The 24,589-nt window shown below is 51.2% G+C and overlaps 10 protein-coding genes across 11 annotated transcripts; 3 read left to right on the top strand and 7 right to left on the bottom strand.

Moving 5' to 3' along the window:
• Nucleotides 1–243: 243 nt before the first annotated feature.
• On the bottom strand, nucleotides 244–1,095 carry TrAFT101_009904 (uncharacterized protein; the record flags this gene model as incomplete). The annotated part of the gene is made up of 1 exon (XM_024905481.2): nucleotides 244–1,095. Exon 1 carries the CDS (start codon nucleotides 1,090–1,092, stop codon nucleotides 244–246), a length of 849 nt encoding a protein of 282 aa, XP_024761163.2. The 5' UTR covers nucleotides 1,093–1,095.
• Nucleotides 1,096–2,684: 1,589 nt separating this feature from the next.
• On the top strand, nucleotides 2,685–3,042 carry TrAFT101_009903 (uncharacterized protein; the record flags this gene model as incomplete). Its single annotated transcript, XM_066128791.1, has 2 exons — nucleotides 2,685–2,770; nucleotides 2,973–3,042. The coding sequence occupies 2 exons, from the start codon at nucleotides 2,685–2,687 to the stop codon at nucleotides 3,040–3,042; spliced, it is 156 nt and encodes a 51-aa protein (XP_065984914.1).
• TrAFT101_009902 (uncharacterized protein) lies at nucleotides 2,857–5,765 on the bottom strand. The gene is made up of 2 exons (XM_024910967.2): nucleotides 3,558–5,765; nucleotides 2,857–3,480 (listed from the first exon to the last, which is right to left on the bottom strand). Exons 1-2 carry the CDS (start codon nucleotides 5,202–5,204, stop codon nucleotides 3,361–3,363), a joined length of 1,767 nt encoding a protein of 588 aa, XP_024761164.2. The 5' UTR covers nucleotides 5,205–5,765; the 3' UTR covers nucleotides 2,857–3,360.
• A 342-nt stretch (nucleotides 5,766–6,107) lies between these two features.
• On the bottom strand, nucleotides 6,108–8,834 carry TrAFT101_009901 (uncharacterized protein). The gene has a single exon (XM_066128790.1). The coding sequence runs from the start codon at nucleotides 8,756–8,758 to the stop codon at nucleotides 6,260–6,262; it is 2,499 nt and encodes an 832-aa protein (XP_065984913.1). The 5' UTR covers nucleotides 8,759–8,834; the 3' UTR covers nucleotides 6,108–6,259.
• Nucleotides 8,835–8,864: 30 nt separating this feature from the next.
• On the bottom strand, nucleotides 8,865–10,023 carry TrAFT101_009900 (uncharacterized protein). Of its 2 annotated transcripts, XM_066128788.1 has the most exons (3): nucleotides 9,838–10,023; nucleotides 9,366–9,778; nucleotides 8,865–9,305 (listed from the first exon to the last, which is right to left on the bottom strand). In XM_066128788.1, the coding sequence occupies exons 1-3, from the start codon at nucleotides 9,914–9,916 to the stop codon at nucleotides 9,144–9,146; spliced, it is 654 nt and encodes a 217-aa protein (XP_065984911.1). In that variant the 5' UTR covers nucleotides 9,917–10,023; the 3' UTR covers nucleotides 8,865–9,143. The 2 variants fall into 2 exon arrangements, with proteins under 2 accessions (XP_065984911.1, XP_065984912.1); XM_066128789.1 differs by having other exon boundaries at nucleotides 8,865–9,778.
• A 160-nt stretch (nucleotides 10,024–10,183) lies between these two features.
• TrAFT101_009899 (uncharacterized protein) lies at nucleotides 10,184–11,523 on the top strand. Its single transcript, XM_024900067.2, has 3 exons — nucleotides 10,184–10,258; nucleotides 10,314–10,435; nucleotides 10,497–11,523. Exons 1-3 carry the CDS (start codon nucleotides 10,232–10,234, stop codon nucleotides 11,365–11,367), a joined length of 1,020 nt encoding a protein of 339 aa, XP_024761166.1. The 5' UTR covers nucleotides 10,184–10,231; the 3' UTR covers nucleotides 11,368–11,523.
• On the bottom strand, nucleotides 11,430–13,112 carry TrAFT101_009898 (uncharacterized protein). Its single transcript, XM_024900025.2, has 2 exons — nucleotides 12,020–13,112; nucleotides 11,430–11,954 (listed from the first exon to the last, which is right to left on the bottom strand). The coding sequence occupies exons 1-2, from the start codon at nucleotides 12,981–12,983 to the stop codon at nucleotides 11,659–11,661; spliced, it is 1,260 nt and encodes a 419-aa protein (XP_024761167.2). The 5' UTR covers nucleotides 12,984–13,112; the 3' UTR covers nucleotides 11,430–11,658.
• A 1,421-nt stretch (nucleotides 13,113–14,533) lies between these two features.
• On the bottom strand, nucleotides 14,534–14,887 carry TrAFT101_009897 (uncharacterized protein; the record flags this gene model as incomplete). Its single annotated transcript, XM_066128787.1, has 1 exon — nucleotides 14,534–14,887. The coding sequence occupies one exon, from the start codon at nucleotides 14,885–14,887 to the stop codon at nucleotides 14,534–14,536; it is 354 nt and encodes a 117-aa protein (XP_065984910.1).
• A 2,210-nt stretch (nucleotides 14,888–17,097) lies between these two features.
• TrAFT101_009896 (uncharacterized protein) lies at nucleotides 17,098–21,131 on the bottom strand. Its single transcript, XM_024908056.2, has one exon. The coding sequence runs from the start codon at nucleotides 21,041–21,043 to the stop codon at nucleotides 17,198–17,200; it is 3,846 nt and encodes a 1,281-aa protein (XP_024761169.1). The 5' UTR covers nucleotides 21,044–21,131; the 3' UTR covers nucleotides 17,098–17,197.
• A 211-nt stretch (nucleotides 21,132–21,342) lies between these two features.
• TrAFT101_009895 (uncharacterized protein) lies at nucleotides 21,343–24,404 on the top strand. Its single transcript, XM_024901890.2, has 6 exons — nucleotides 21,343–21,891; nucleotides 21,960–22,082; nucleotides 22,151–22,191; nucleotides 22,274–22,402; nucleotides 22,462–23,688; nucleotides 23,763–24,404. The coding sequence occupies exons 1-6, from the start codon at nucleotides 21,824–21,826 to the stop codon at nucleotides 24,350–24,352; spliced, it is 2,178 nt and encodes a 725-aa protein (XP_024761170.1). The 5' UTR covers nucleotides 21,343–21,823; the 3' UTR covers nucleotides 24,353–24,404.
• Nucleotides 24,405–24,589: the final 185 nt, after the last annotated feature.

The raw sequence follows: 24,589 nt of genomic DNA, 5'->3' as shown, positions 1-24,589 counted from the left end.
GGTCGTGAATAAATAAAAATGAAGTAATGGCAAAAACTCCTGTCTGTAGCATAAATCGAAAAATCTTTGTTGAATCGAGGGTAACAAATGGAAAGATTTTGTGATTGGAATATCGCATTGAGGAACAGCATTTCGTGATGAGAAAGACACCCCCTGTCCCCCCTCCCCCTCTCCCGGAGCTTGCTGGCCGTCCGACGAGAGGCGAGAAATAGAAGCAGAGACAGGAGGGTGATTTGAGTCGAGTTATTGATCCAGTCCCATGTAGGGATCCGCAAGCGGCATGTTCGAGACGCCCTCAAACGGCTGCATCGGCATTACGCCCATGGGATTGCCCTCGGTGCTGCTGCTGACGCTCGCCATGCGTTGCCGCTCCCCTTTCTCAACGAGCTTCTTCACAAAGCCCTTGGCCTCATTCTCAACCCAGCGGTTGATGTTGGCGTCGTTGCACTCGGTATGGTTGATCAGATCGCTCTTCACCTGGCCAATCTCCTCGCGGAGCTTCTGGAATTCCATGCGGAGCTGGTTGTTCTGAGCCTCCAGGTTCGACTGCATCTCCTTCAGCTCATCCACCTTGACCTTCTTCTTCTGTCGGCATTTGGACGCGGCGACCCTGTTCCGCTGCTTGACCTGTTCTTTCTTTTCCGACTCGCTGCGGGCCCGGCGATGACCCTTTTTGCCCTTTGTGGCTTTTGGAGCATCCTTTTTGGTGTTGGTGTTTGCTTTGCTGGTACCGATATTGGCATTGGCGTAGGGTTCGGTTTTTGTGCTGGCTCCAGGCTCTGAGACGGAGGTGATGGATGTGTTGCCGGGTGAATGGTCCAGGGTGAGTGACGCTCCCTGTATCGGAGACATGAGAAACTCTGCATTCTGATCGTTTCCGAAAGAAAACGATGATGACGTATCGCTATAGTGATCCGAGTTCATCATGCCTGGGTCTTGTGGGGCTTGTGGGAAGTCCCCTATTGACTGGAACATGGAATTCCATTGGTCAAAAGATGTGGTTGGATACGAATATGCCATTGCGTCAGGCGTCAGATTGCCCTGGCTGCTTGTAAGCAGCTCCAGTTGTGGGTCGATGGGAGCCTCCGGCATGGCGTTTTCGAAATCCATGCTGCGCCTATACAGGTTGAAGAGGTGATTTGTAAAGCGCTGTGGTGAGAATGCAATGCTCGAGATCTCACTCAGCTGCGGCGAAGGTTGGTTTTGTGGCGAATATAAGTGAGTTGCCTTGGTAGGTTGGCGTTTCAGGATGAGAGCTTGGTTTAGAGCTGAATTCTTCTTGTGGTGTGAGCTGATGTCTCGGCCGTGAGTAATGTAATGATTAATGATATACCAAAGGAGAGAGTATAGCAAGCAGGTACAACGGCACAAACGAGAGCAAACAGGTGCGAAAAGGTGCAATTGTTATGAAAAGGTTTGATTATAAGAGAATAGGTTCCGGCATAAGGATGTTTGCTGCTAAGAGGGTGTTCAGGATAGCTTACAGATTTGAGCTGATTACCATTACAGACTTGTTCACACTTGGACACGTGTATCGTCCTGTGTTCAGGTAATAAACATGTAAAGTATAATTTGTTAAAAGAGGAAATAAAATAAGAAATGGATTGTAGCTTTCCACGGGGGCAGAAGAAACAGGCAGTTGGTGGCGATCTTTATATACAAAATCAGGAATTGGATGGGAAGTGGCTTTTCACATGGAGGAGGGCCATTTCATCATAGCGTTCGTCACCACTGTAAACGGAAAGCCCAGCAATTTTGGATTCCCTAGATTTGCTCCGTAATACTTCCTGTTTTTCCCCAAGTTCCCCTCTCTAGCTCCGCGCAGGCGGCCAGGAACGGCTTGGCTACCTAGCTGGTGCTACATGTGCCCAGTTCTTTTACATGGTTCGGAGGCAAGTAGTTTGACATGCTGCAAGGCACGACCAGGTCGTCCCATGGGGCTTCTATCTGTGTCTGGAATCACTCGGAGCTGCGCTGCTTCGCGCTCTCAAACGTGTGATGATTCTCGTGGCCAATTGATCCACTGCCAGACTCTCACATCAGATACGCATCGTAACATGGACTTGATGCATCGGCATGTGGGATTCAAATAACAAGATTATCGATATCACGGCTGTTAGAGCAGCAGGGATCCCCGCCACCCTCAATTGCCATCCACAGAACAGGGATAGCTAGATCGGATTTTTGAATTCGTGCCAACGGCAGAGACGGTCTTACATCCGAGTCCAGTTGAGGATGTGCAGGCAGAATCTCCCAGAACAGCCATGTGTGGCGCGGAGGCGTGGCTAGTGAGGCTCATGGGGCTTGTGACCCCCGCCGTCAGTGGCTGCTTCGGGCAGTTCTGCTGTGAGCACCGAGTGCGCCGGACCAGTTGCTCCGGCCAATGAAACTTTGGCAGCCAGTGAAGCTGATGCTGGGCGCCTCTCATTGAACAGGGGAACTCGGCCTTGACGTCAAGAGGTGGCGGCATAGCGATGAACTGCTGTGCGCTGCCCATTCAGAGACGAGACACGTTCCCACGCAAGTCTATCATTGCGTGTTGGTGGCACGTTTGATGGGGAGCCTTGATCTGGATATGTTTGCACGCAGAAACAGCAGCGCTAATACATGCACCTACTAGCTAGCTGTGGCTACCTTGATGGAGAGAGGACAAAACCATCCGGAGCAAAAACAAGCATTGCAAAATGGAATATTCAACATATACAGTAGTACAGGGCAATGGTAAAAGCGAAAAGCACCATTTTGCAAGCGGACCGTTTCCTGCTTTTGCGTGCGCAGAATTACAGCTTTCTTGTTCGTTGAGGCGGCCTAAGTTGCTGTTCCCTTTTTTTTTTTTTTTTTTTTTTTGGAGCTTCCCCCCCTCGGTTGGCTGCTTACAAAGTAACACCTGCAAGACATGCTGCCCCGAGCATTACAGAGGATCCTTGCCTTTGCTGTCAATGGACACGCAATTCTGACCATGAGGAACACAGCACTGCGGGGGAAGCGGTAAGTGGCGACTGTATAGATCCAATCGACGTACAGTATGAGGATAAGCCTTAGAACACCTCCGGCGCAGAAGCGTATGCTCTTCGCACGGAAGAATCTCCGACTTCCAATCAGGTCTCATCATTAGCTGGAGCATCTGACGCTAGAAAACATGAAACTTTCTATATTTGATCATGGTACAGTGCATGACGACGGGGCTGCATTTCTACAGTCATGCCGTAGAGCTTGGCAAGAGTGAGCTTCGGCACATGTTGTGGAAAGCCATTTCCAAACTCCAATCACGTCTTCCCCGGTATCTGAGTATTCGACGCTAGAAACAAGAGAATTTTCTCATCGAATGTTGGTACAGTACATCTCAATTTTGTTTTACTATCATTTCGTAAGCTTGAAGGGGTGAGCCTCGGTGTTCAACACATAGTCATCCAAGCTGATGATATCTGGCGTTGAGAAGACCAGGTAGAAGTACTTGAGCGTCTCGGCGAGCCAGAAGCTCTGGTTATTCACTGTCAGTATAGCAAAAACCACATCATGAAAGATGGACAAGGGGTGGGGGGTCACTCAGCACTCACCTCCATGTAGTCCTCCTGAGGCGGTTTCTCTGCCCTCGTTGTCACATCCAGTACCGCGGCATTCGCATACTCCGTCTTGGTGGCCTTTGCAATGGCCGTAAACATATCCCACGCGGCATCCTGGAATTCTTTGCGTCCCGTGAGTCGGTACGCGTAAAAGACGCTCTCAATGGCCTCTGGTCGAAGGAGATATCGCGGGTCCTTGGCGGTGGTGAAGCCCTTGGGCAGGTGCTCTCTCCACTCGTTGCGCTTATCACGCTCCTGGATCCAGTACTCTTCGTCCCAGGGGCAGTGGGCGCGGTCCTTGCACGGCGCGAAATCGATTCGCTCCGGCATCATGCCCGTGGGAAAGGCGCGGTATGCGTAGACGCAGCCGTTGGTCAGCTTGATGCCTCGCTCAACGTCGCCTTCGTTGCCGAAGAGCCTTCCTGCCAGGCCAAACATTCCACCGACAAAACAAGCCAGATGCTCCGTTTCGGGATCAAGCACCGGCTTGCCTTCAGAGTTAATGTTGACGTTGCCGGATATCAGAATGTCGTCCTCGTCGGGCAGCATTGGACGGAACAAAAAGTGCTGGTCTGCGGCCTTGAGAAACGTCCTGGACATGATGTCGTACTTGGGCTCGCCGCCTCCCAGCAGCTGATGCATCTTAGGCAGATACTCGTACAGAGAGTCGGCGCAGCCGCCAAGCGTAAAGGAGCTCCCCTGGACCACGTCCTTTGCGTTCATGTTGATGTTCATCGGCCAGACTCCCGGCACGCTCGTCTGATTCTGGCCCTGGTAAAACACATCCATCAGCTGCGCCACGGCGCTGTAGTATTTCATGTCTCCGGTGACCTGCGACAGGTGCGCCAGCTCAAGAGACAGCGTTCCGGGCGAGGCTGACACAACGGCGCCTTCGACTAGCAGTCCTCCTCCTTCTTTGGCGGCATGGAAGCTGATGAAGTCGACGGGCATGCCGTTTTCAGTGTTGAATCCGCCGTAGATGAGATCCCCCAGTTCTACTGCCTTCTTGAGCAATAGCTCTCTACCGCTCAAATCATACGCTGCTAACAAACCGCCGAGATAACGAATGTTGGTTTCAAAGATGTTAATCCGGTTACTCGTCGAAGATCCAAAGTCAATGTCTGCCACTGCCGCCACTGCCTCGTCGAATTCCTCCCGCAGGCCCATGATCCAAAGCGTGTCCAACGAATCGACCAGCGTGGCCGCCCAGCCCGAGAAGTGCTCTCTTCCGGCTCCAGAAATGGGCAACAGAGCGTCTTGCATCCAGGCGTGCTTCTTATACCCCCGCCATGCCCGCAGAGCGACCTTCTTCACCTCAAGCAGCCTTGCTTCCCGCTCCCGCGCTGCAGGCGATGGTTCGGGTCCAAAGGGATGCTGGATCCGCGGAAGCGGTCGCGAGCTCTTCTTGGGCAGTTTTGTGGTGCTGTTGGGGGCGAAGCGCAGCTTCACGGCGCCCCAGTCGAAGCTAGACTTTGACTCGGGATACTGGCTCGGCGACGCGCCGTGGTTCATGCGATGCTGCAGCAGCTTCCATTCTGACGTTGATGGCGATGGTGACGTGACCTGGAAGCGCCATAAGACGAAGAGGAAGATTGTGAGGATGATGCCGTTGCGTATAAAACGCGGGCGGCCTGCAAACATGGCTGCGGCCCTCAACAGAAGATGATGGAGTCGCGACGCCCTCTGCGAAGATGAGGTGGCTTATTCCCAAAAAAAGAATGCAACAACTGGCTGGCTGAAGAACAAAAAAAAAAAAAAAATGAGACACAAATTAAATGAGAGAAAAGAGAGACAAAATCAGATCAAAACCACCACCGCGCCTTATTTCATGCTTTCCAAGCGGTGTCAGAACAGCAAAGTGAGCAGAAGCCACATCACAACCTAAACGAAGACGAGATTGTGAGATTCAAACAATCTGTCCGGATGCCGACGCTAATAATAGCAGGCTTAGTAGCATCAGCTCAGCCCTGAGACATACAGATTAAAAATTCCAGACCCGACCTTTACTTTCCCCCTCTTCGCTCTTCCCCCTCCCCTGATGGGCCATGGAGCTTCCAGATGGGGAAAATCAATTTCCAAGGAGTGCATGGCTTGGGATGGATTTGCAACCTAAAACGCTGCTGCGTCTCGCTAGTGGGTTTTTGCCTAGGTGGTTAATAAGTTCTGTTTTGAAGAGCTTGTGGCAGAAACCCCGCTGGAAATCTGCGTTTGTTTCCACGGCGCTCGTATTGCCGGATTGTAGGTATTGTAACTTCGTATCAAAAGGTAAAAAACAAGGGTCCATAATGAAGAATCTTTGAACTGAGATTTCAAACTTTGGTGAAAGTTTAGCTGCATCGCCGCCTTGTATTATCGTTATTATCATGGTTTGTTACGGCGCAGCGCCATCTGGTTCCCCGGCGCTGCGATATGCTTAATTTGCACCTTATTCCTTAATTTAGTCGAGGCGTTTGAGGTGAAACCCCCGCCTATCGCCCAAAAGAGGCAATGCATGAACTGGGGAAATATACATACCATGCAATACACACATATACGCTGCATATTGGCAGTTGAAACAGAAAATGCATTTTATAAATGGGAAAAATAAATGATGATTTTTCTTAGATATCTCATATAGCCCTCCAAAGAGCTCCCTAGACCATTAATATACATGCAGTTCTCCAAGTCATATATAGTACAGTTTCTCACTTCTACATTCATCGCCTCCCTCCGCGCTTCTCCTCCTTGGCCAATTCAAGCTCCTCTGCCACCTCCGCGTCTATCTCTCTCTCAATCTCCAGCTCTTCAATATCCTCAGCTTCTAAAATCTCCTTGATCAAATCAGTTTGTCGATCTCGCTTGCCTTTGGTCCTGCGTTCCTTTCGCGCATTCTTCTCGTTCGCGGATAGACGGCCCCCATCCATTGTAATCTCAACCTTGCGAGGCTTCTTGCCGCCTTCAGCCCGCTTGCCTCCATCGTCTACCCCGCTGCCGACTCGGACGCTGCGAGATACCCTGGTCTTGGCGCCTAGAGCCCAGAGGTCCCCCCAGTGCGATTTTCTCGCATCGTGGTAAGCGAGCTTGCTGAAGCTCTTCGGCACTGTCCATCGCTCAATCTTGCCTTCGGGCGTGCACACATCTAGCGTGACGTGACCTTTGCGCTTCAGCGGTGGTAGGACCATCCTAGGTAGAGTTTGCATGTCTGGTCGACTTGGGGACTTTTCATAGCCTGCAAAGGCCTGCTCGGTCGATTTCCACCCTGGGAGCTGGTCTGCCTTTGCGCGGCCACGTTGAATCGCCACGTAGCTAAACTCCACGTCGCCCTGGTTGTTTGTGCTATTGCCTAGCATTTTTGTATAAAATGTAGGCCGTGTGAACCGTTGGTTGAAGTAGCAGTAATCTTTCCGGCCTTTGCTCTTCCCAACTTCCTTGTACATAGGACACGTTCCATGATTTGTGCATGGTGCGATGATGTGACCGGGTTCCCGTTCCTTATGATATGCCGGGTTCAATTCTTCAGTCGGAATACCGGGCTCGCCATTTTGGGGTAAAAGGAACTGTTTCAGAAGCGTATCTCTCACATGGGCGACCGCTTCGAATCCACGGGGATGCGCCTTTTCGATTACAATAAGCACACCACCGTCCTTGTTAAGGAGGGTCCAGAGGTTGTTCAAAACGGCCTGACGGTAATGATCCTGCTTCTCTTTGAGGAATAGATGCGAGGCAATGATGAGATCATAGCTTTTTCGTGCCTGTGGCTTATCACCAGCATCCAGGCGCTCGCCTTGCATCTCACCAGAGTGTTCGTAATCTGGCAATCGAGGCAAGAACGTAGTGTTGTGTAGGAAACTCTTCAGCCTATGTCGCAGCCGATCCGATCCAGCAATCACGGTTTTCCTCCCAGGAGGTTGTGAGCCTTTAACCACACCCTGTTCTCTCAATAAATCCCACTCCGCCTGGAGGACTTGCTCCCAAGCAACTAAACCAGCACCGCCAGCACCAGCGTCTAAGACACTCAGCCCTGCAGATTCGTCTTTTTGGAGGCGTTGCCTGATCCAGTCACTGCCCAGTCGTTTCCGTACCTCCCGCAAAACTGACACAACAGAAGCATACGAAGGAGGTAGATAGCCGGCTAGAAACGCGTCTGCCTCAATCTCCGTCATGTGTCGCTGATCAGGAGGCAAGCCAACCCCTCCCATTTGCCCGTTTTTTCTCCCTTCCGGCGTATATGGAGACGTCGGCAACCCTTGTCCACCAAAAGCTGCTTCGGCAGCCGTCTTGACATGACCTAAATGAGTCCTATCCAAGAGATCACGTATGGGCGTAACGAGACTGCTTTGAGGTAGCGAGATTTCGACGGGGCTTCCATGAAATCTGCCGTCCAAGGTGTAAGGGTGGAATCGTCGTGACTCTCCGGAACCCATCTCCCACTCTGTATCGGCAAGGGGTTCTTCTGACTCTGGGAATAGCTCTTCTTCTTCCTCCATTTCATATGCCTCCTGCTCGGCCTCGGCCTCTTCTCTCGCAGCTGCAATTTCATCTTCTAGCTGCTTCTTTTGCGCCGTCTTAAAATCTAGCATGAGCCTTTGCAGTGCTTCGCGCTCCCTTGGATTTCTGGCAACGGCATCAACATAATCTGAAGGCTCTTCAACTGATTCTATCGCAGAGTCGGATTCTACGAGCTGTTCAGATTCTGACGATAGCCCTGGCTCGTCGCCCTGCCGCGGGGGGATCCTGTAAGTCACTTCCTCAAAACCTCCCTCTTCAGACTGTCGCAGCAATGTCCCTTCATCAGTTGGACGCGGGGATTGGCCTCCCATGTCCGCGTGAGTTGGAATGCCAACATCTTCTGGCGCAGTCTCTCGAAGTGGTGGACCATAAAGCCGTTCATAAAGTGCATACTCTTCTTCATTGAGATAGCCCTTTGGAAGTGTGTCTCTAAAGCGCTGCTTTGCTTCTCGAACTACTTTTTCAATATCATCTGGAGATTGGCTCTTTGATACATCATGAGATTCCTGAAAAGCAATACTAGAGTTGGAAAAACATCGTCTGTTTAACTGATGCGAGCTTCGCTGAATTTGCTGTATGCGTGGGGCGGTCGATCTTCGCACTGACGAGGCTGTTGAAATCGAATGGCTGAATTGCCGCTGTGCTGTGAAGAGATATGCATAACTGCACTTTGGGCAAGCATTTTTGATTCCATTTAATGACAACATCTTCTCCCCTTGCGCATAATTTGGCCACAGAAAAAAAGGTTGCTGTGATGAAGGTTCATGGACTTTTTCAAGCTCTCATGGTCACGTGATAAGATGATTGGATATGCTCGCATATGAGAGGTCAGCTACAAAAGCTTTAGGCCCACTGCAGGAATAGCTCCATTGAACCAATTTAGGAAGAAGCTCTTCAGTATTCTTACTTGTTTTTATTCATTTATTTGCTTCCTTTTCTCTTTCAAAAGAAAGCAGAAGTTCTAAGCTCCATTTATTCATGTTACGATAAGAATTCAATATGCCAACGTGGCTAGGATAGTGCAAGAACGCTCACACACAAACAACACTACTCGTCCACTGCCACACTACCGCCTCGGCCATGGTATAACAATCACAAGTCGGCTAGGGTCCTAAACGCTGGCTTTTGCTGTTGTTGCTGCCCCCGGGCGCTACCTGCTGGCGCAGGCCCTTTGGCCGCTGTTGGCTTCAGCTGCGGCGCTGGCTGTTTGTTCGGGTTAAACATGGACTGTTCCGCAGCCTTGAAAGCGTCAATCTGGCTCGCCAGTTAGCAGATTGTTCCTCCTTGAACCTCCTACGCCTCCTTTTTACGTGCCGAAAATAAAGACGTCAAGTACAGTCCGACGAGCATGATGACAATATTCAGCAGTGAAGACACATTCCAAGGGCGGCCCTGGCCCTGAACGGGCCCATCGCCGCCAAGGGTCCTGCCGGGGGTCTTGAACACGGCCTCGGCTTTCTTGCCACTGCTGCCGCTGAGCGAAACGGCCTTGTTGACGGCTTCGGTCAGGGCCGACGGGTTGGCGCCTCGAATGGTCTCGATGGCTGTGCCGTTGTGGAATATCTTGAACGTGGGCATGGCCGTGATGCCGTTCGTGCGGGCAATATTGGCTTGGTTATCGACGTTCACCTTGGCAAAGGCGACCTTCTTCGGTGAGGAGTGCTCCTTGGCGAGGCGCTCAAAGTGCGGCGCGATCATCTTGCAAGGGCCACACCAGTCGGCGTAAACTGCGATGCTTGGTTAGTATTTACTTGTTGGCGCAAATGGCCAAAGGGTGACGCCGTACAGTCTGCGACAACCACGCTGGTGCCGGACAGGAGTGAATCCCACTCGCCATCAGATGCGATATGGACGGGGCCGCTCATTGTGAAGACGCGCACGTAGGTTCTGGGATATCGTATGCTTTTGTAGTCGCGACAACTGCTGTTGTTGGTCCGAGGTTTTAAACGTGGCCAGCTTGACACATGCGATTGTCTGCCTTAATCATTCATGGCTGATAAATAGCCAATACGGAGCATGCCATGGCGTAATCCGAGCTGTCGCACTTGACAAAAGAGGCAGGCGGTAACATATATGACCCACTATTCTGCCGGAATAATGTTAAATAATTTTGAGACTGAGCTACCGCAAAAGCGACGCCTGGCTATTATTTTGTATTCCATTGATAAGATAAATCCATCATGTCGTACCAAGAGCGTGAAGCAAAGGTATTGCCTTCTGAATTGTTTCTAGCATGCGGTTGAATACTAAACAGGTATGCAGAAGAGAAAGCTTGCCAGCAGCGGCGGCAATGCTCAACAATCCTTCCATGCCGTCAATGTCCCGGCCCAAGAGGGAAGAGACTGGACTGTCTCTGTAGCTTTCCCCAGCAGCACAATCGCAACGTATGTATTCATATGATTACTCTATGCCACTATATTGGGAAATCTCACACGGTGTTGATAGACTACCTACCGCTGAACAGCGAATGGCTGTGCCCAGCCGCATTGCCCGCGCCCTCGCTATCTTTTCGGTCGACGAAGTCATTGTCTATGACGACTCTCCTTCGTCTTCGCGTCCGCACAAGACCGACACATCTGTTTATACCGGAGACACAGATCCATGCCACTTTCTGACACACGTACTATCGTACATGGAAACGCCGCCGTTCATGCGAAAGGCTCTATTTCCTCTACACCCCAACCTGCGACTCACGTCCTCGCTGCCGGGTCTCGATACTGCTCACCACCCACACCCCAAAGAATCAATGCCCTACAGGGAAGGTGTCACAATTGCGGGAATGACAAAGTCGAGCAATGGCACGCTGGTCGACATTGGCTTGGATAAGCCCGTCGAGATCAAGGAGGACATTCCTCCCAAGACGAGAGTCACCCTCAAGCTTGCAGAAGATGAGTCCGAACCCTGCGAGTGCGTGCATCCTCACGCGCCCCGCACAGAAGCCGGCTTCTACTGGGGCTACACTGTTCGAAAGGCAGCCTCTCTTTCGGCTGTCTTTACCGAGTCTCCCTACGAGAATGGATATGACCTGAGCATCGGCACGTCCGAGCGAGGATCTCCTGCGTCTAAAGAGTTCCCTGCTTCGAAGCGCGTGCAATTCAACCACATGCTCATTGTGTTTGGTGGGCCGCGAGGCATCGAATATGCGGCGATGAACGACGAGGAACTCGGTGGGATGGGTATTCAGGGCGGGAAGACAAGGGAGCTGTTTGATCACTGGGTCGATGTGCTGCCGAACCAGGGCAGTAGGACGATTCGGACGGAGGAAGCCATGTATATTGCGCTGACGGTATTGAAGCGGATTTGGGATAATGAGTAAAAAAGTTTGAATAGAGTTGATACCCCCTCTATATCTTTCGGTATATATAGAATTACGCATTTGACACCTATTCATGTTTTCGCAGAGGGATGACGTGCTTGTATTATAACATTTCTTCCACGCACTTTAGTGGGTTTATAGCAATCTATAAGAGCCATTGTTGAAGACTCTCACCCTTTTCCATCGTTGAATTCGTGAGTCCTCTAGATAACTTCTAGTCTCGCAGATAACGCCTAATTAATAATAACCAAATTTAACAAGTCTTCTTTCTTTTGTACATTTATACGTCTTTTACTGCGCCTTGGTAGCATCAAGGGCAACAGTCTTGCCGAGACCCTCGCTTGCCACCGCAGCAGCCTTATCACCAGCCCTCTTCCGCAACACATTCTCAATGAATGCCTCGCCGGCTTTGTATGATGAACGCACGAGAGGCCCGCTCGCGCAGTAGAGGAAGCCCATATCCAGAGCCCGCACGCGCCACATCTCGAATTCGTCAGGGGTGATGTATTTCTCGACCTTGAGGTGTCGCTTGGTTGGGCGCATGTACTGTCCGAAAGTGACTACATCGACGTTGGCCTTTCGCAGCTCTGGAAATAAATCTGTTAGAACATCTTTTCTCTGCAACTTGTGGCATATGTCCAAAGTAACGTACCTCTCAGAGCATCCATGACTTCGTGCTCTTGTTCTCCCAGACCAAGCATGATGCTTGTCTTGGTGATGATGCCCTCCTTGCCCTTCACCTCCTTGACGTGATTCAACACCTTCAAGCTCTGGCGGAAAGTCGCCCTGCGATCGCGCACATACGGAGTGAGGCCTTCCACAGTCTCAACATTGTGCGCATATACATCCAGTCCACTCTCGGCCACAATCTTGACCATGTCCAGGTCGCCGCCGAAATCTCCCGTCAGGGCCTCGACCAGCAATGTCGGCTTCTTCTGCTTAATCTTGCTGATGGTCTCTGCAAAGTGTCGGGCACCACCATCGGCCAGATCATCACGGTCCACGCTCGTCAGCACAACGTAGCCAAGGCCCCATCGCGCCAGTGCCTCGGCTGTGTGCTCAGGCTCGTGGGGATCCAGAGGAGCAGGCGCCCGGCTAGTCTTGACGCTGCAGAAGCGGCAGCCACGAGTGCATGTGTCGCCCATGAGCATGATGGTGGCCGTGGCGGCGTTCTTGTCGGAACCGCCCCAGCACTCGGAGATGTTGGGACACCGCGCCTCCTCGCAGACGGTGTGTAAGCCCAGACCGCGCAAATCGCTCTTGATCTTCTTGTAGTTCTCGTTGCCCGCGGGGATGGACGTCTTGAGCCATTCGGGCAGTCGTGTGATTGTTCGCTTCTTGCCGGCAGGGCCGACTTCGGCCGTCTTCAGGGCGTACGCATCGCTGGGCGACAAGGACTGCACGGGAGACGAGGTCGCAATGAAGTCTGAGAGCGACCCCACTGTCTTATCCTTGAAGTACGTCGTGGGCCGGGATGCTGGCTTTGTGGAAGCTTGGTTGGCGTCGGTGGGATGCGGCGGGACAGTGGCGAAGGATCTGAGGGCGGCGGGAGAAGCGGCCAGAGCCCTTCGCATGGGCGCCTGAGCTCGCTGGATCGATGGGGCTATTGAGGCCATCTTGGATATGTGAGAGACCTGACGCTGGGATGGATGCTCCTCCGAGAATTCCGTCTGGGGGTCGGTTGTGGGTGATGAGGAATGATTTAGTTGGAAGAGCTCTGGAGGAAAAGTTGGGGAGCCGATGGGACCCGCATCATAGCGCCGCAAGCCGGAGACTTGGGTGGGCGCGCCAATAGGGATTTCTCTTTATTAATCAGCATTCAACAGCAAGCCGTTTATCAGGTTTATGAGAATAGACGACCTTCTTTTTCTCTTCTCTGTGTCTTTGATAATTAGATTTCACAGTGTTTGCTTTTCTTTTATGCCATTCTTGTCTTGTTGAAATACCATTCGATTCCTTCATCGGCCGTGTAAGTGGCTCACTCGGTTTGGTATAGTTTTTTACCTAGGCGTGTAGGCTCAAATCAGTACCGAGACATTCGTGTTGGAATGTAAAATTGAATCACACGAGATTCAAAGTTGGTATTATAGGCAGTGAAGTCACGTCATGAGATAATACGAAAACTGATGCGATGATGGTTAATTGCACTGCCTAGTTCTAAGAAGACAAACGCCAGGCTCGAGATCACCGCCTTTTTTCCCTCCCTAACACCGAACCTCCTCTGTCCAAACTCCAAAGGGCATAACGCCAAAACCACAAGCCTTTAAGTCAGGGACAAATGTGTAGTTCAACGAGCCCTCTCAAGGAATGCTTGAGAGACTTCGCGTCAAATACAATCCAGCCCCAACTAAATCGTCTCCAATATACAAAAAGGGGGTATCACCAATAGAAGAGAATAAATACCCGTCACCCGCGAAAAAGAAGTACACCAGCATGGTAGATGTAGATCCATGGTATCAGATCCAAAGAATTTTTTTTTTTTGAATGGAAGAGTTGCCAAGCGTAGGGGTTATGACAGAATCAAGAGGCGTAAAAAGAATATAATTGAATTGAAATTAAGATCCAGCTAGCCCGCTCGCTCACACATACAATGCGTGCTGTCTCTGGTCATATTAAAGGATATAACTGAGCTTTCAAGATACTAGCTTTCAAGATTCAGTCGATTTCCACGAGTGAGAATAGACAATGCTTAAGATTAAGCATCTAAGAATCGATGAAAGAATGGGCGGTTGACGTATCACGAACCGCAGCCAGTAGTCATCTTTTCAGCGACAGGAACCGCGAGCATAACAGGATCACCCAAGAAACAAAGTATCAAGGGGGAACATGAGCTCAGCAGCGCCATTGGCGCGCTCGAGCACAGGAAGAAAAAAAAAATTGGGGGAATCAGAAGAAGAAGAAGGAATTAGACCGCCAGGCCTTTGTGGACGAAAAGGGCCCATCCCTTTTCAACAGAAGCACGTTGTCAAATCGTCGGCGAGTCGTAATGATCGTAGATCGTCATACAGAAGAATGGGTTTTTAATTTTTTTTTTCAAGATGACAAAAGAAAAACTTTTTTGGTAAATGAGCAAAGAAGACAAGACGGTTGCTGTCCGCGGAGGAAAAGGATCCGCTTCATCCCCTAGTTGTCCACACTCCCAAGTATTCTGTCATTTCGCAAAGATTTACATCATGGCGAAAATCATCATTCCAGCGACACCGACCAAGGCGACCTTGCTAGCCTCAAGAGCAACACCAGCGCTGTGGGGGCCCTTGGTGGCAGAAGCGATGGGAGCGCCAGTTGAGGGAACGGATGTGGGCTTGAAGGCAGTCGAACCAACGCCAGTGCTGACAGCAGTACCGATGGACTGATAGCTGGCTGAGGTGGTGGTGGCGTTGTGAGAGGCAACAGCAGTGACTGTGTGAAGTCTGGCGAGAGTGACAGTCTTGGTCAGGACGGTGGTTGACGTCTCAGTGGTGGTGGACTGAGCGAAAGCAAGGGCCGGAAGAGCGGCGACGGCGAACAGAGAGAACTTCATCTTAAATTCTTCGGGATGGTTTTTTTGTGGTTGAGATTTGCACACAAGCTGTCTAAGCGTCGCGTGAAGATGGGTGAAAGTGAAGCGCAAGTGTTATAGCGGTAGAATCAGGCAAGATAATGGATATCTGCGATGATACGCTAGAAGTTTTGAAATGCTGCAAGCCGGTTAGCAAGTCATATTCTCCAGTCAATGGTGATCAGATCAGCGTGCCGCCGAGCCTACCTTGCTGCGTGTGTTGTGAGAGGTGGTTTGTTATTGCACGAGGCAGAAATGAGTGAGAGGGTATATAATGCTGGATAATCGATATCCAAGAAGCGTTCAAGTGAAGGAGTGGATAAGACTTTGCCAACGAAGTCTTGTTTGTTGCGTTGAGTTCGTGAAACGAGAAGAAACGTCAGAGCAGATGGTGAGGGAGAAGGAGAGTAGAAAAAGAAGAGACGAAACACGCACGACTGGGACGAACGAGCCCGGCAAAGGCGCCATCGCAGGGCGGACTGGCTTGGAGGGCGACTGAACCACGGTGAGGGCCAATAGCGCTCACAAGTGCCACCCAAACAAATATGGGGCCCGGTGCCGAGGGCCGCGCAGGTAGACGAGACGCGGGCGGCGTAGGGGGACGAGCTGCAGCACCAGGTAGACGGGACTTGGCCGCTAGCCGCGCATTGACGGGGACGAAATTAAAGTGTGTCATTTAGGTACAAGGCCAGGCTCTAAATTTTCTCTCGACCTCAGGGCGCGTCGCAGCAGCAAAGTCAATGCGCCTGGTGGTCTGCTTGGTGGCTGGTTTCAGTGGCTGGCAGCTTGTCCTGGCCTCCTGTTTTGGCTCTTTTACTCTTTATTCTTAATTTTCCCCTTGTTTCTTCTTTATTGTGTCTAGTTCTCTTAAACTCTCTCCATCCGCACATCGTCATCCACCATGCAGTCGTGCTAGGGCGTCGTACCAGGAAACCCAAACCGCTGCAACTCGCCTCTTGTTGGTCACATTGGCCTCGCAATTCTTCCAATACGGGCTGACAGGGCAGATCTTTTCCTAGCTAAACGAGGAGCGATCTGCGCGCTCGACGACGGCCCAAAGCGAGCCCCTCCTCCACACATGCCCAGGCGGGTTTTCTCCCCGACCACGTCCAGGGGCCCTGACGAGGGGCCCAAAAGGGCATCGTTCGACTCGTGGCGATTCATGACACTGGTCGACGTAATCAAAGGACCAGGCTAGACGCCTGTGCAATTAAAACTTGTGCCTGCACATGCACGCAACGCTGGCCAAGTACGCGGATTATGGCAGAAGAGGTCGGCCCCGTGGTGCGCTGGCGTCCGCCTTTAAATGCTTCTCATTTCCTGGCGGCCGCTGATTGGCAGTGGTTCGCTCCGTTCCTGCATCGGTGCCTGGCACTTGACTGCTTTAGCGGAAAGCTTCAGGCACTAGCCAGCTAATGGCTTTTTAGCGCAGCGCCTTTAGCGAGCACTAAAATTGCTACGAGACGCCCAAAAGGGTAGTAGAGAGTCGAAGCCGATTGCTTCCCTGCGTCTGATCACAGGGGACGATCCAGTCGAGCTTATTTCGGCAAGTTGCTGACTTGGATGCGTCCTTGTTGCCAGACTTTGTATTAGCAGCACGTGCTTCGTCCATTTCTTTGCGCCTATTCATCCTGCATGCTGCGCGTCTGCGGCCTAAACATTTATCCAGGGCAGCGCCATGTTGTCGCACCACGTCCCCTGAAACTCAGCTCCCAGGCATGGGCCTCTTTCGCGTAAAGCAGCATCATTCTGCGCTCTAGCGGCGTTATGCTAGTGGCGGTCGGGCCTCAGCTCCGAGATCTCGCGCGAAAATACTATCGGTGGACCGCCAATCGCATGGAGCACGTCCCAGGAACAAGGAGCGGTGTTAGTGCCACAGAGCGGCCGAGCAGATTCTACATGGTAAGAAAAAAGAAGGAAAAGGAAAAGGAAGGAAAAGAAGGATTTTTAGATCGCTGCTCTGAGGGATCTACAGACTCCAAACATCTTAATTTTGACGACTACTGTTTCTATTCCAGGGCATGCATGCTTATAGATGAAGAAAAAAAACGCGCTTATCTAGGTACTTATCAACAGCCCAACAGCCCATCATATGCCAAAGACTCGTTTTAGTGGATTACAAAAACCTACAGACTATCGCTCACGGGCTCTTTGCACTCTTCAAGTTGATTCTCGATAATACGTAATGAGCACTCACCACCGCTGTAAGCATTTCAAAGCTGTCTATAAAAAATGAATTAGGCTTTTTCCATGTCAACTATTCAACCTTGTATTGCTACACAAACTTCTATTCTATGCCTCAATTAGCCCCCAAGCTCCTCCTCCAGGAGACTGAATCACAACGCTCTCTCCGGGACCCAGCCTTGTGGTGGCCTTTGCACCCAAATTAATTACTCTCTTCTCCCCTGTTGCTGGGTCCGTAACTTTGACGCAGTTCAGACCGGCCTCGCCGTCTCCTCCACCCTCCATACCGTATGGACGACGGGATCTTCTCTCGCTCAGAATAGAACACTGGACAGGGACGCGGAACTCAATCTCTCGAACTGTTCCATCACCACCCCTATTGCGTCCTTTTCCTCCCGAGCCCTTCCGTAGCTCGAAGCGGCGCAAGATGCATGGATATCTCTTCTCAAAGACCTCTGGATCCGTGATTCTCGTGTTGGTCATGTGCGTATGGACACCGCTCTGGCCGATCCAATCGGGCCCGGCGCCAGATCCGCCTGCAATGGTTTCGTAGTAGCCAAAGCCCTCCTTGTGCTCTCCCGTAACGGGATCCTTGCCGCCGGTGCCAAAGGTGAGGTTGTTGCAGCAGCCTTGGCTGGCGGCACAGGCGTTGAATGCGCGGAGAACGACGTCGGTCACGCGCTGAGAGGTGAGGACGTTGCCGCCCACAACTGCGAGACCGTCGCCTGGCGTCAGGATGGTGCCTTCAGGGATGACAATCTTGATGGGTGTTAGGCAGCCTTGGTTGAGAGGGATAGATGATGAGACAAGGCAGCGAAGACAGTAGATGATGGCGGAATGAGTGATGGCAATAGGGGCATTTGTGTTGCCCAGGACATGAGGGCCAGTGCCGGTGAAATCAAAGACAGCAGAGCCATCTGGAGAGATACTGATGGAAAGGCTAATAGGCGTTCCATCATCCATATAGTCAGTCGCCGTGAGGGGCTCTGAGCCGTATGTGGCGAGCGTCTTCTTTAGCAGGGTCCGAACAGCAGCCTCTGCCGTGTGCTGAATGGCGTACATATATCTGTGTACGCAAGCCAGGCCGTATTCTTCGATGAGTCCCTTGATCAGCGCAATGCCCTTTGCATTTGCAGCGATTTGGGCTTTCAGATCTGAGATGTTGTCCTGCAGTCTGCGGGTGCCTGAGCAGCCATCGTACTGGGCTGGCTCTTCCAGTAATAACCTGACGACTTCTGCCTCGTCGAAGCGGCCTTCGCTGACAAGCTTGGTTGACTGAATGGCGGCACCTTCTTGCCATAGCGCGGTGGAGGTTGGGGGCATTGAGCCCGGGAGAATGCCACCAATGTCAGCATGATGGCCGCGAGAGGCAACGTAGAAAGCGAGTTCGTCTCCGTCAAACACAGGGGTGATGACTGTGATGTCGGGTAGATGCGTGCCGCCGCATGAAGGGTGGTTGGACATGAGCACATCGCCGTCACGAAGCTTGCCTTCCCATAGGCGATGTTGGTATTGGACAGCGAATTGCATGGATCCCAAGTGGACTGGCACGTGTGGCGCGTTGGCGACGAGGCCGCCGTCGGGGCTGAAGATTGCGCATGAGAAATCGAGACGCTCTTTGATGTTGGTGGATACGGCGGTTCGCCTCAGTGTGCGGCCCATTTGCTCTGCAATGCCCATGAACCGGTGACCAAAGACTGTGAGCTGGATTGGGCTGAATTCTTCCTGTGCCTTCTTTGACTTTGAATCTGTTGTGTTTAGCGCGCCGTCAATAACAACGTAGCTGTCCAAGATGGTGGCTGTTGTTCCGGGGGCGACGACAATGGTCTGGGTGTTATCGATGATGAGTGCTGGACCTGAAATCTGTGATCCCTCCGAAAGCTTCTGGAGCTCATAAATGGGAGCATTTACGTGCCCAGAGCCTTCAAAGTAGACAGAATTCGTTCCATCTGCAGTAGGCGAAGGGACGCTAGTACCCTGGACTTTTCTGAGTTGAGCAAACGGAGTTTTGATCTCCTTCGTGCCTGTTCCTCCAATGGCTCGAATACGGATATCATCTACAATAATGTCCTTCTCTGGGAAGTGGAATCCGAAACTCCGCTTGTGAGCATCTTCAAACTCTCGCTTAAAGTCCCAGTCTTGGCCCTTGAGAATCATGAGCGAACTGTTTGAGCCAGCGTATCTCATGCTGAGGTAAGAGTTGTGGGAAATGTGGTCAACAGCGAACCCCTGCTTCAAGAGAGCGTCTGTTGCTTGCTGGGCCAGGTTCTCAAGCTGTGATCGGATTTCGCCCTCTGTCTCCGGGCTGTAGACTATCGCGGCAGGACGCTGAGTCTCGTGAACGACGTCTGCCAGTGAAATGCCGTAAGCAGACAGAATGGAAGAATATTTATGCAAGATGATGCGAGAAATGCCCAAGACATTGGCGACTGCGCAGGCATGCTGGCCGCCTGCACCACCGAAACAGGCAAGATGGTGGTCGGCAGCGTCGTATCCACGAGCTTCTGTGAGAGCTCGAATAGGCCCAGCCATGCCTTCGTTGGCAACCTTTAAGAACCCAAGGGCCACTTCCTCAGGGCTGAATAAGGTAAGGCCAGAGGCTTTTCTGTCTTTGTTGATCTCATCTGTAAGCTCGGCGAACTTGGTCTCGACAATTTCGCGATTCAGCGGCTCGTTTTCTTTGGGGCCAAACACCTTGGGGAAGTACTCTGGTAAGATTCTACCTAGGAACAGATTGGCATCTGTGATGGTTAATGGACCGCCCTTGCGGTAACACGCTGGGCCTGGATGAGCAGAGGCCGATTCTGGGCCCACGTTAAATAGCCCGTTTCTCCATGAGAGAATGGAGCCACCGCCGGCGGCAACGGTGTGGATGTCGAGCTGTGGCGATTGGATGGAGATGCCTGCGGTGGTGGTTTCGAAAACGTGATCGTAGACACCCGCATATCGGGATACATCTGTTGATGTGCCGCCCATGTCAAAGCCGATGATGGGCTTCTTTTCCTCTTCATCCCATGACGTCTGAGCATAGCCAACAACTCCGCCTGCCGGGCCGGATAGAATAGCCTTGAGGCCGCTAAATTTGCGGTAGTCCGCGAGACCTCCATCTGATTGCATGAATTCGATTCGTGTATCTGCTGATGAGAAGCCTCCGCGGAAATTTGCCTCAATGGAGCTGATGTAATTCCTGATGATGGGAGTGAGGTAAGCATCTGCAATGGCTGAAGTTCCTCGGGGAACCACGTTGATCATAGGCTGGAGCTCTGATGATAATGTGACGGAGAATCCCATCTCCAGAGCCATTTTCCCGACAAGAAGCTCGTGGTTGGGGTAGGCATATGAATGGATGAATACTATGGCCACGGAACGGAAGCCTTGGCTCCATACGTCTGCAAGTTGTTTCTGAACTGCGCTGAGATCAGGTTCTTGTAAAACCCGAATAGTCTCGCCGGTGACGGCTGTGACGAGCTGTGAATCTTGGCCTGTAGGGATTGTTTTGTTGGACTCTGGGTCTTCCGTGTAATCTTCCATGGTCACACGCTCATCCACCTCTACTACGTAATCGTAGAGGACTTCTGGCCGCGACACTGATAGATCAAAGATCTGTGGCCGAGACTGGTTTCCGATGGCTAGGAGGTCGCGGAAGCCCTTGGTCGTGACCAGGGCGACTCTCTCGCCTTTGCGCTCCAACAGGGCATTTGTGGCGACTGTTGTGCCCATGCGAATAGATTCAAAATGGAAAAGGTCAAGGGGTTGGCCTCGAGGGAGCTGCTGGCCCGTCACCAACTCCAAAATTCTTCGGATGCCTTCTGTTGGGGCATCTTGGTAGTTGGCGGGATCGACGGATAAGAGTTTGAGGATGATGTCTTCTCTGCCGGGTATTGAGGCGTGAACATCAGTGAAAGTTCCGCCTCTGTCAATAGAGACTCGGATACGGAGTGATTTAATGGCCATGATTAGGGTATTAGGTTAGCTGCTTGGCTTGTAGTGTTCACGGACACAGCTGAACAGCAACCTTCTAGCACTTTATATCAAGCTCTCCCGGCAAGTTGAAGATGTGTCGGAAAAAAGAAAAAGTCAAAAATCTCCACGATCTATCGGCAGCAAATGAGCCCCATCTCCGGGATCGCAGTCTAACTCCATGCCTCGGAAATCTTCCTCCCCAAAGCGGCAGTAGGCGAGAAGCAGCAGTGCGTGATTCGCGAGTTACGCTTGCCAAGCCGGTGTGGGTCCCCGCGACCGATACGGCGGGTCGGAATTTGGCGTTGGAGCCGGTCTAAACCGAAACGGTGTTAACGTCGCTGCAGATGAGGAGAACCGTCGGGGTCGATTCCCGACGCCTGTGATTACTCCAGGTGGGAAGCCAAAGAGAGCAAAAGAGAGCACAGATCGCGGGGATCAAGCCCCGTCACTGATACCGTCTGTTGGTCGTGATATCGGGATTTTACAATTCGGGATTTTACCACAGTGTTTGAAGCTGCGGCTGGAAAGCCTTGCGAGCAAGAAAGGGCTCATCCAGGCTGATTTCAATATCGGAATAGTCCCCCGCGGCAGACTGTTGCGATCAGCGAGGTCCGGAATTATGCTGAGGCTCTTGCGCCTTCGAATAGGTGGCTCTGGAAAAGTCAAATACTGCGGGAGGACAGGGTCGTTTCCCCACCTCGCAGGGTTCTCCGGCTCGAAGAGTTAAGCAGAGAGTAGCATCACCCTATCAGGTGGTAGACTTGGCGTAGGATGGCTTCTCCAGATGCTGCTGCAGGGACGGGACAGTCTGTGGAGCAGTTTACTTCACGGCCTGTTGCGTAAGTCGTGTTCTATCATTCCATTTGAAACCAGAGAAACATTGTTTACTTATATTACATGCGCATAGCTGTCTCAACTGCCGCCAACGCCGCTCTTATTGTTCCAAAGAGAAGCCTGCCTGTTCAAGATGCCGTGATGCTCGAATAAAGTGTGTTTATGAGGGCACCAGGAAAATACTGGTTAATGAACCGTAAGTGCAAATCGTATCCATGTTTCTAATTTCATGTAGTGCACTAGGCCTAATTTGAGCGAATACAGTTATTTACGAGAATTGGAAGCAAAAGCAAAGATTTTAGACAGTTAGTAGAAATCTTTCCTTCATTTTATTCACAGATAATGTTTAGAGAATGTGCTTTTAGTTGCTAACACGTTTTGATGCAGGCATGCAGCCTGGAGGCTCATCTGCTACCCATGGTCACCGCAACACCAACGACGAAGACGACGACTTTGAAGACGAGCAGCCTCTGCTTGAGCCATTCACTCAGCTCAGTTTAGATAAACCTTCTACGAGTAAGCACAGCCGGTATTGTGTTTCATGAATTACTCTCATATGACAATCTTTCTTGTAGGCTTCCAGGGCCCTGCCTCGTCCGATAACTTCCTTCGCAATGTGAGAAAGCTCTCAGGCTTCCAAGGTGATGATGGGAGCCTCGATTTACCCTCAAATTTTTATGAGCCTGGCGCGCTACCTTCAAGGCGACAAACTGTATTTAGCATTCGCTCACGATTACCACCGATTGATATGGCACGAAGGCTCTTTTCAGCGCAGTACATGTATATTGGCACGATTTTCGCCTTTACCGATCCCAGAGATTCATTTGAGCGCTTGCTTCTTCAGGCATATAGGGGGCCACCCGATCCTTCTGATAAAACGGAGTGCCTAGAATATGCCAAAGTTCTACTCGTACTGGCTTTTGGACAGTTATACTCTGTCAATCAATGGGTAGACTTTCGAGGGCCACCAGGCTTTGACTATTTTAGAGATGCGGTAAATCTTCTTCCTGAGACACACGAAGAAGGATCTATCCTCTGCGTCGAGACTTTAGCTCTCGCAGGATACTTCATGCAGAATATGAACCGCAGAGATGCGGCGTTTCAATATATTGGCAAAGCTCTGCGCATGGCTATTTCGCTGGGCTTGCATCAGGAAGTCAGCCCGCACTACTATTCACAACAAGGCTCAGAACTGGACAAAACGGCCAGAGAGCATCGCAGGCGAGTTTGGTGGTCCATCTATAGCCTTGATAGGATCTTGTGCGTCAAATCTGGCAACCCTATCACTATCCAAGATGAAGATATAGGTGTAGATTTGCCATCACCACTGCCGGGAGACCCCGAATATTGTCCTGCCGTCGTCTTACGACACTACACCGAGCTTTCTCGCATCCTCGGCCGGATTCATATGACGATATATCGGAGATCGAACAAATCGGCACCAAAATCCGGCAAGAGCCTCATGGCGTCAGTGCAAAGCATCATTTTCTCGCTTTCAAAATGGAATCGTGAGGTGCCAGATGACCTGCGCTTCGATCCCGCGCAGCTCTCCTTTAGTCGTGAGAGTGTCGGAGCTCTTGCGCATTACTATCAATGCATCAATATGACTGTGCGGCCGCTGCTTTTCCACGTCGTGCAGAAACGTTTACAGGCTATTCGAGGTGGAGGCGGTGCAGCAGAGAAAGAGCGCGACTGGAAAGAAGGGCTTTCGCAAACGACTGTGAGGGTCATAGATATGTGTATTGGAGCTGCGCAAGATGTGATCAATATGATGGCAATCGTAGCTCAGAGAGATATGGTTGGTAAGTCGTCGCTGAAGGATTATACATCCGCGCTTCACCAATATGCGCTCAGGTTCACTAATCTAGCACTTTAGCAACATATGGTTATATGGATGGTGAACACATCTTCTCAGCCACAATTGTACTCGTCATGGTATGCACAGCATTTCCTGATAATACTGCCAATACACTTGCTATGACGGCTGGGCTTGGCCTGCTGAGAAACATGGGCGAGAGAGGTAACAGCCACATGGGTGCTCGCTATGAATTGCTTGTGAGCATATATTCCGGCTCAAGCATCACACCTCTCACCGCTCCTCACCAACAGCTTGCCATGATGTCGCCTAACTCTCAAGTGTTGGAAGCCTCCATACAAGGCAAGGGCGTCGTCCCTCCGCGAATATCGATGGCGCCATACCCTATAAACGCATACGACAATAACGCAAGCACTGCAAATATACCTCTTACTTTCCCGGTTGTAGATAGCAACGCGTTAAACGAACCGTTTTATGACGACAGCGTGAATACGGGTATGGATTTTGGACTTTGGGAAGAGGGCTTTGCATACCCGACAATGGATTTAGACATGGACTTGGCGCAGCGCACATCAACGATTGGGGGGACTGGCGGGACTGATATTCGAGAGTGGATGTTTGATTTCATGGGCCAAGGCAGTTCAGCATGAGATATTGTCTATGTAGAGTGTAAAGTCGAATAGAGATATCATCAAGTGGTACCTTATCTGTTCTCAGTCTTATGCCAGCTTCCGGTCTCCTATCTCATTCTACAAGGGTCACCTGTTTATCATGTACCCACAAAGTCGATATCTAAACGAGCAAATGTGGCAAGCTACAGGGTATGTATGTATATATGTGTATCCATTTCGTAATGTGACGAGGATGCAATGCAACGACATGATCAA

Source organism: Trichoderma asperellum, chromosome 6 (assembly GCF_020647865.1).
Source record: "Trichoderma asperellum chromosome 6, complete sequence".
NCBI classification, from domain to species: domain Eukaryota; kingdom Fungi; phylum Ascomycota; class Sordariomycetes; order Hypocreales; family Hypocreaceae; genus Trichoderma; species Trichoderma asperellum.
The sequence above is the reverse complement of the archived record's forward strand: the minus strand, read 5'-3'. Positions and strand labels throughout refer to the sequence as shown.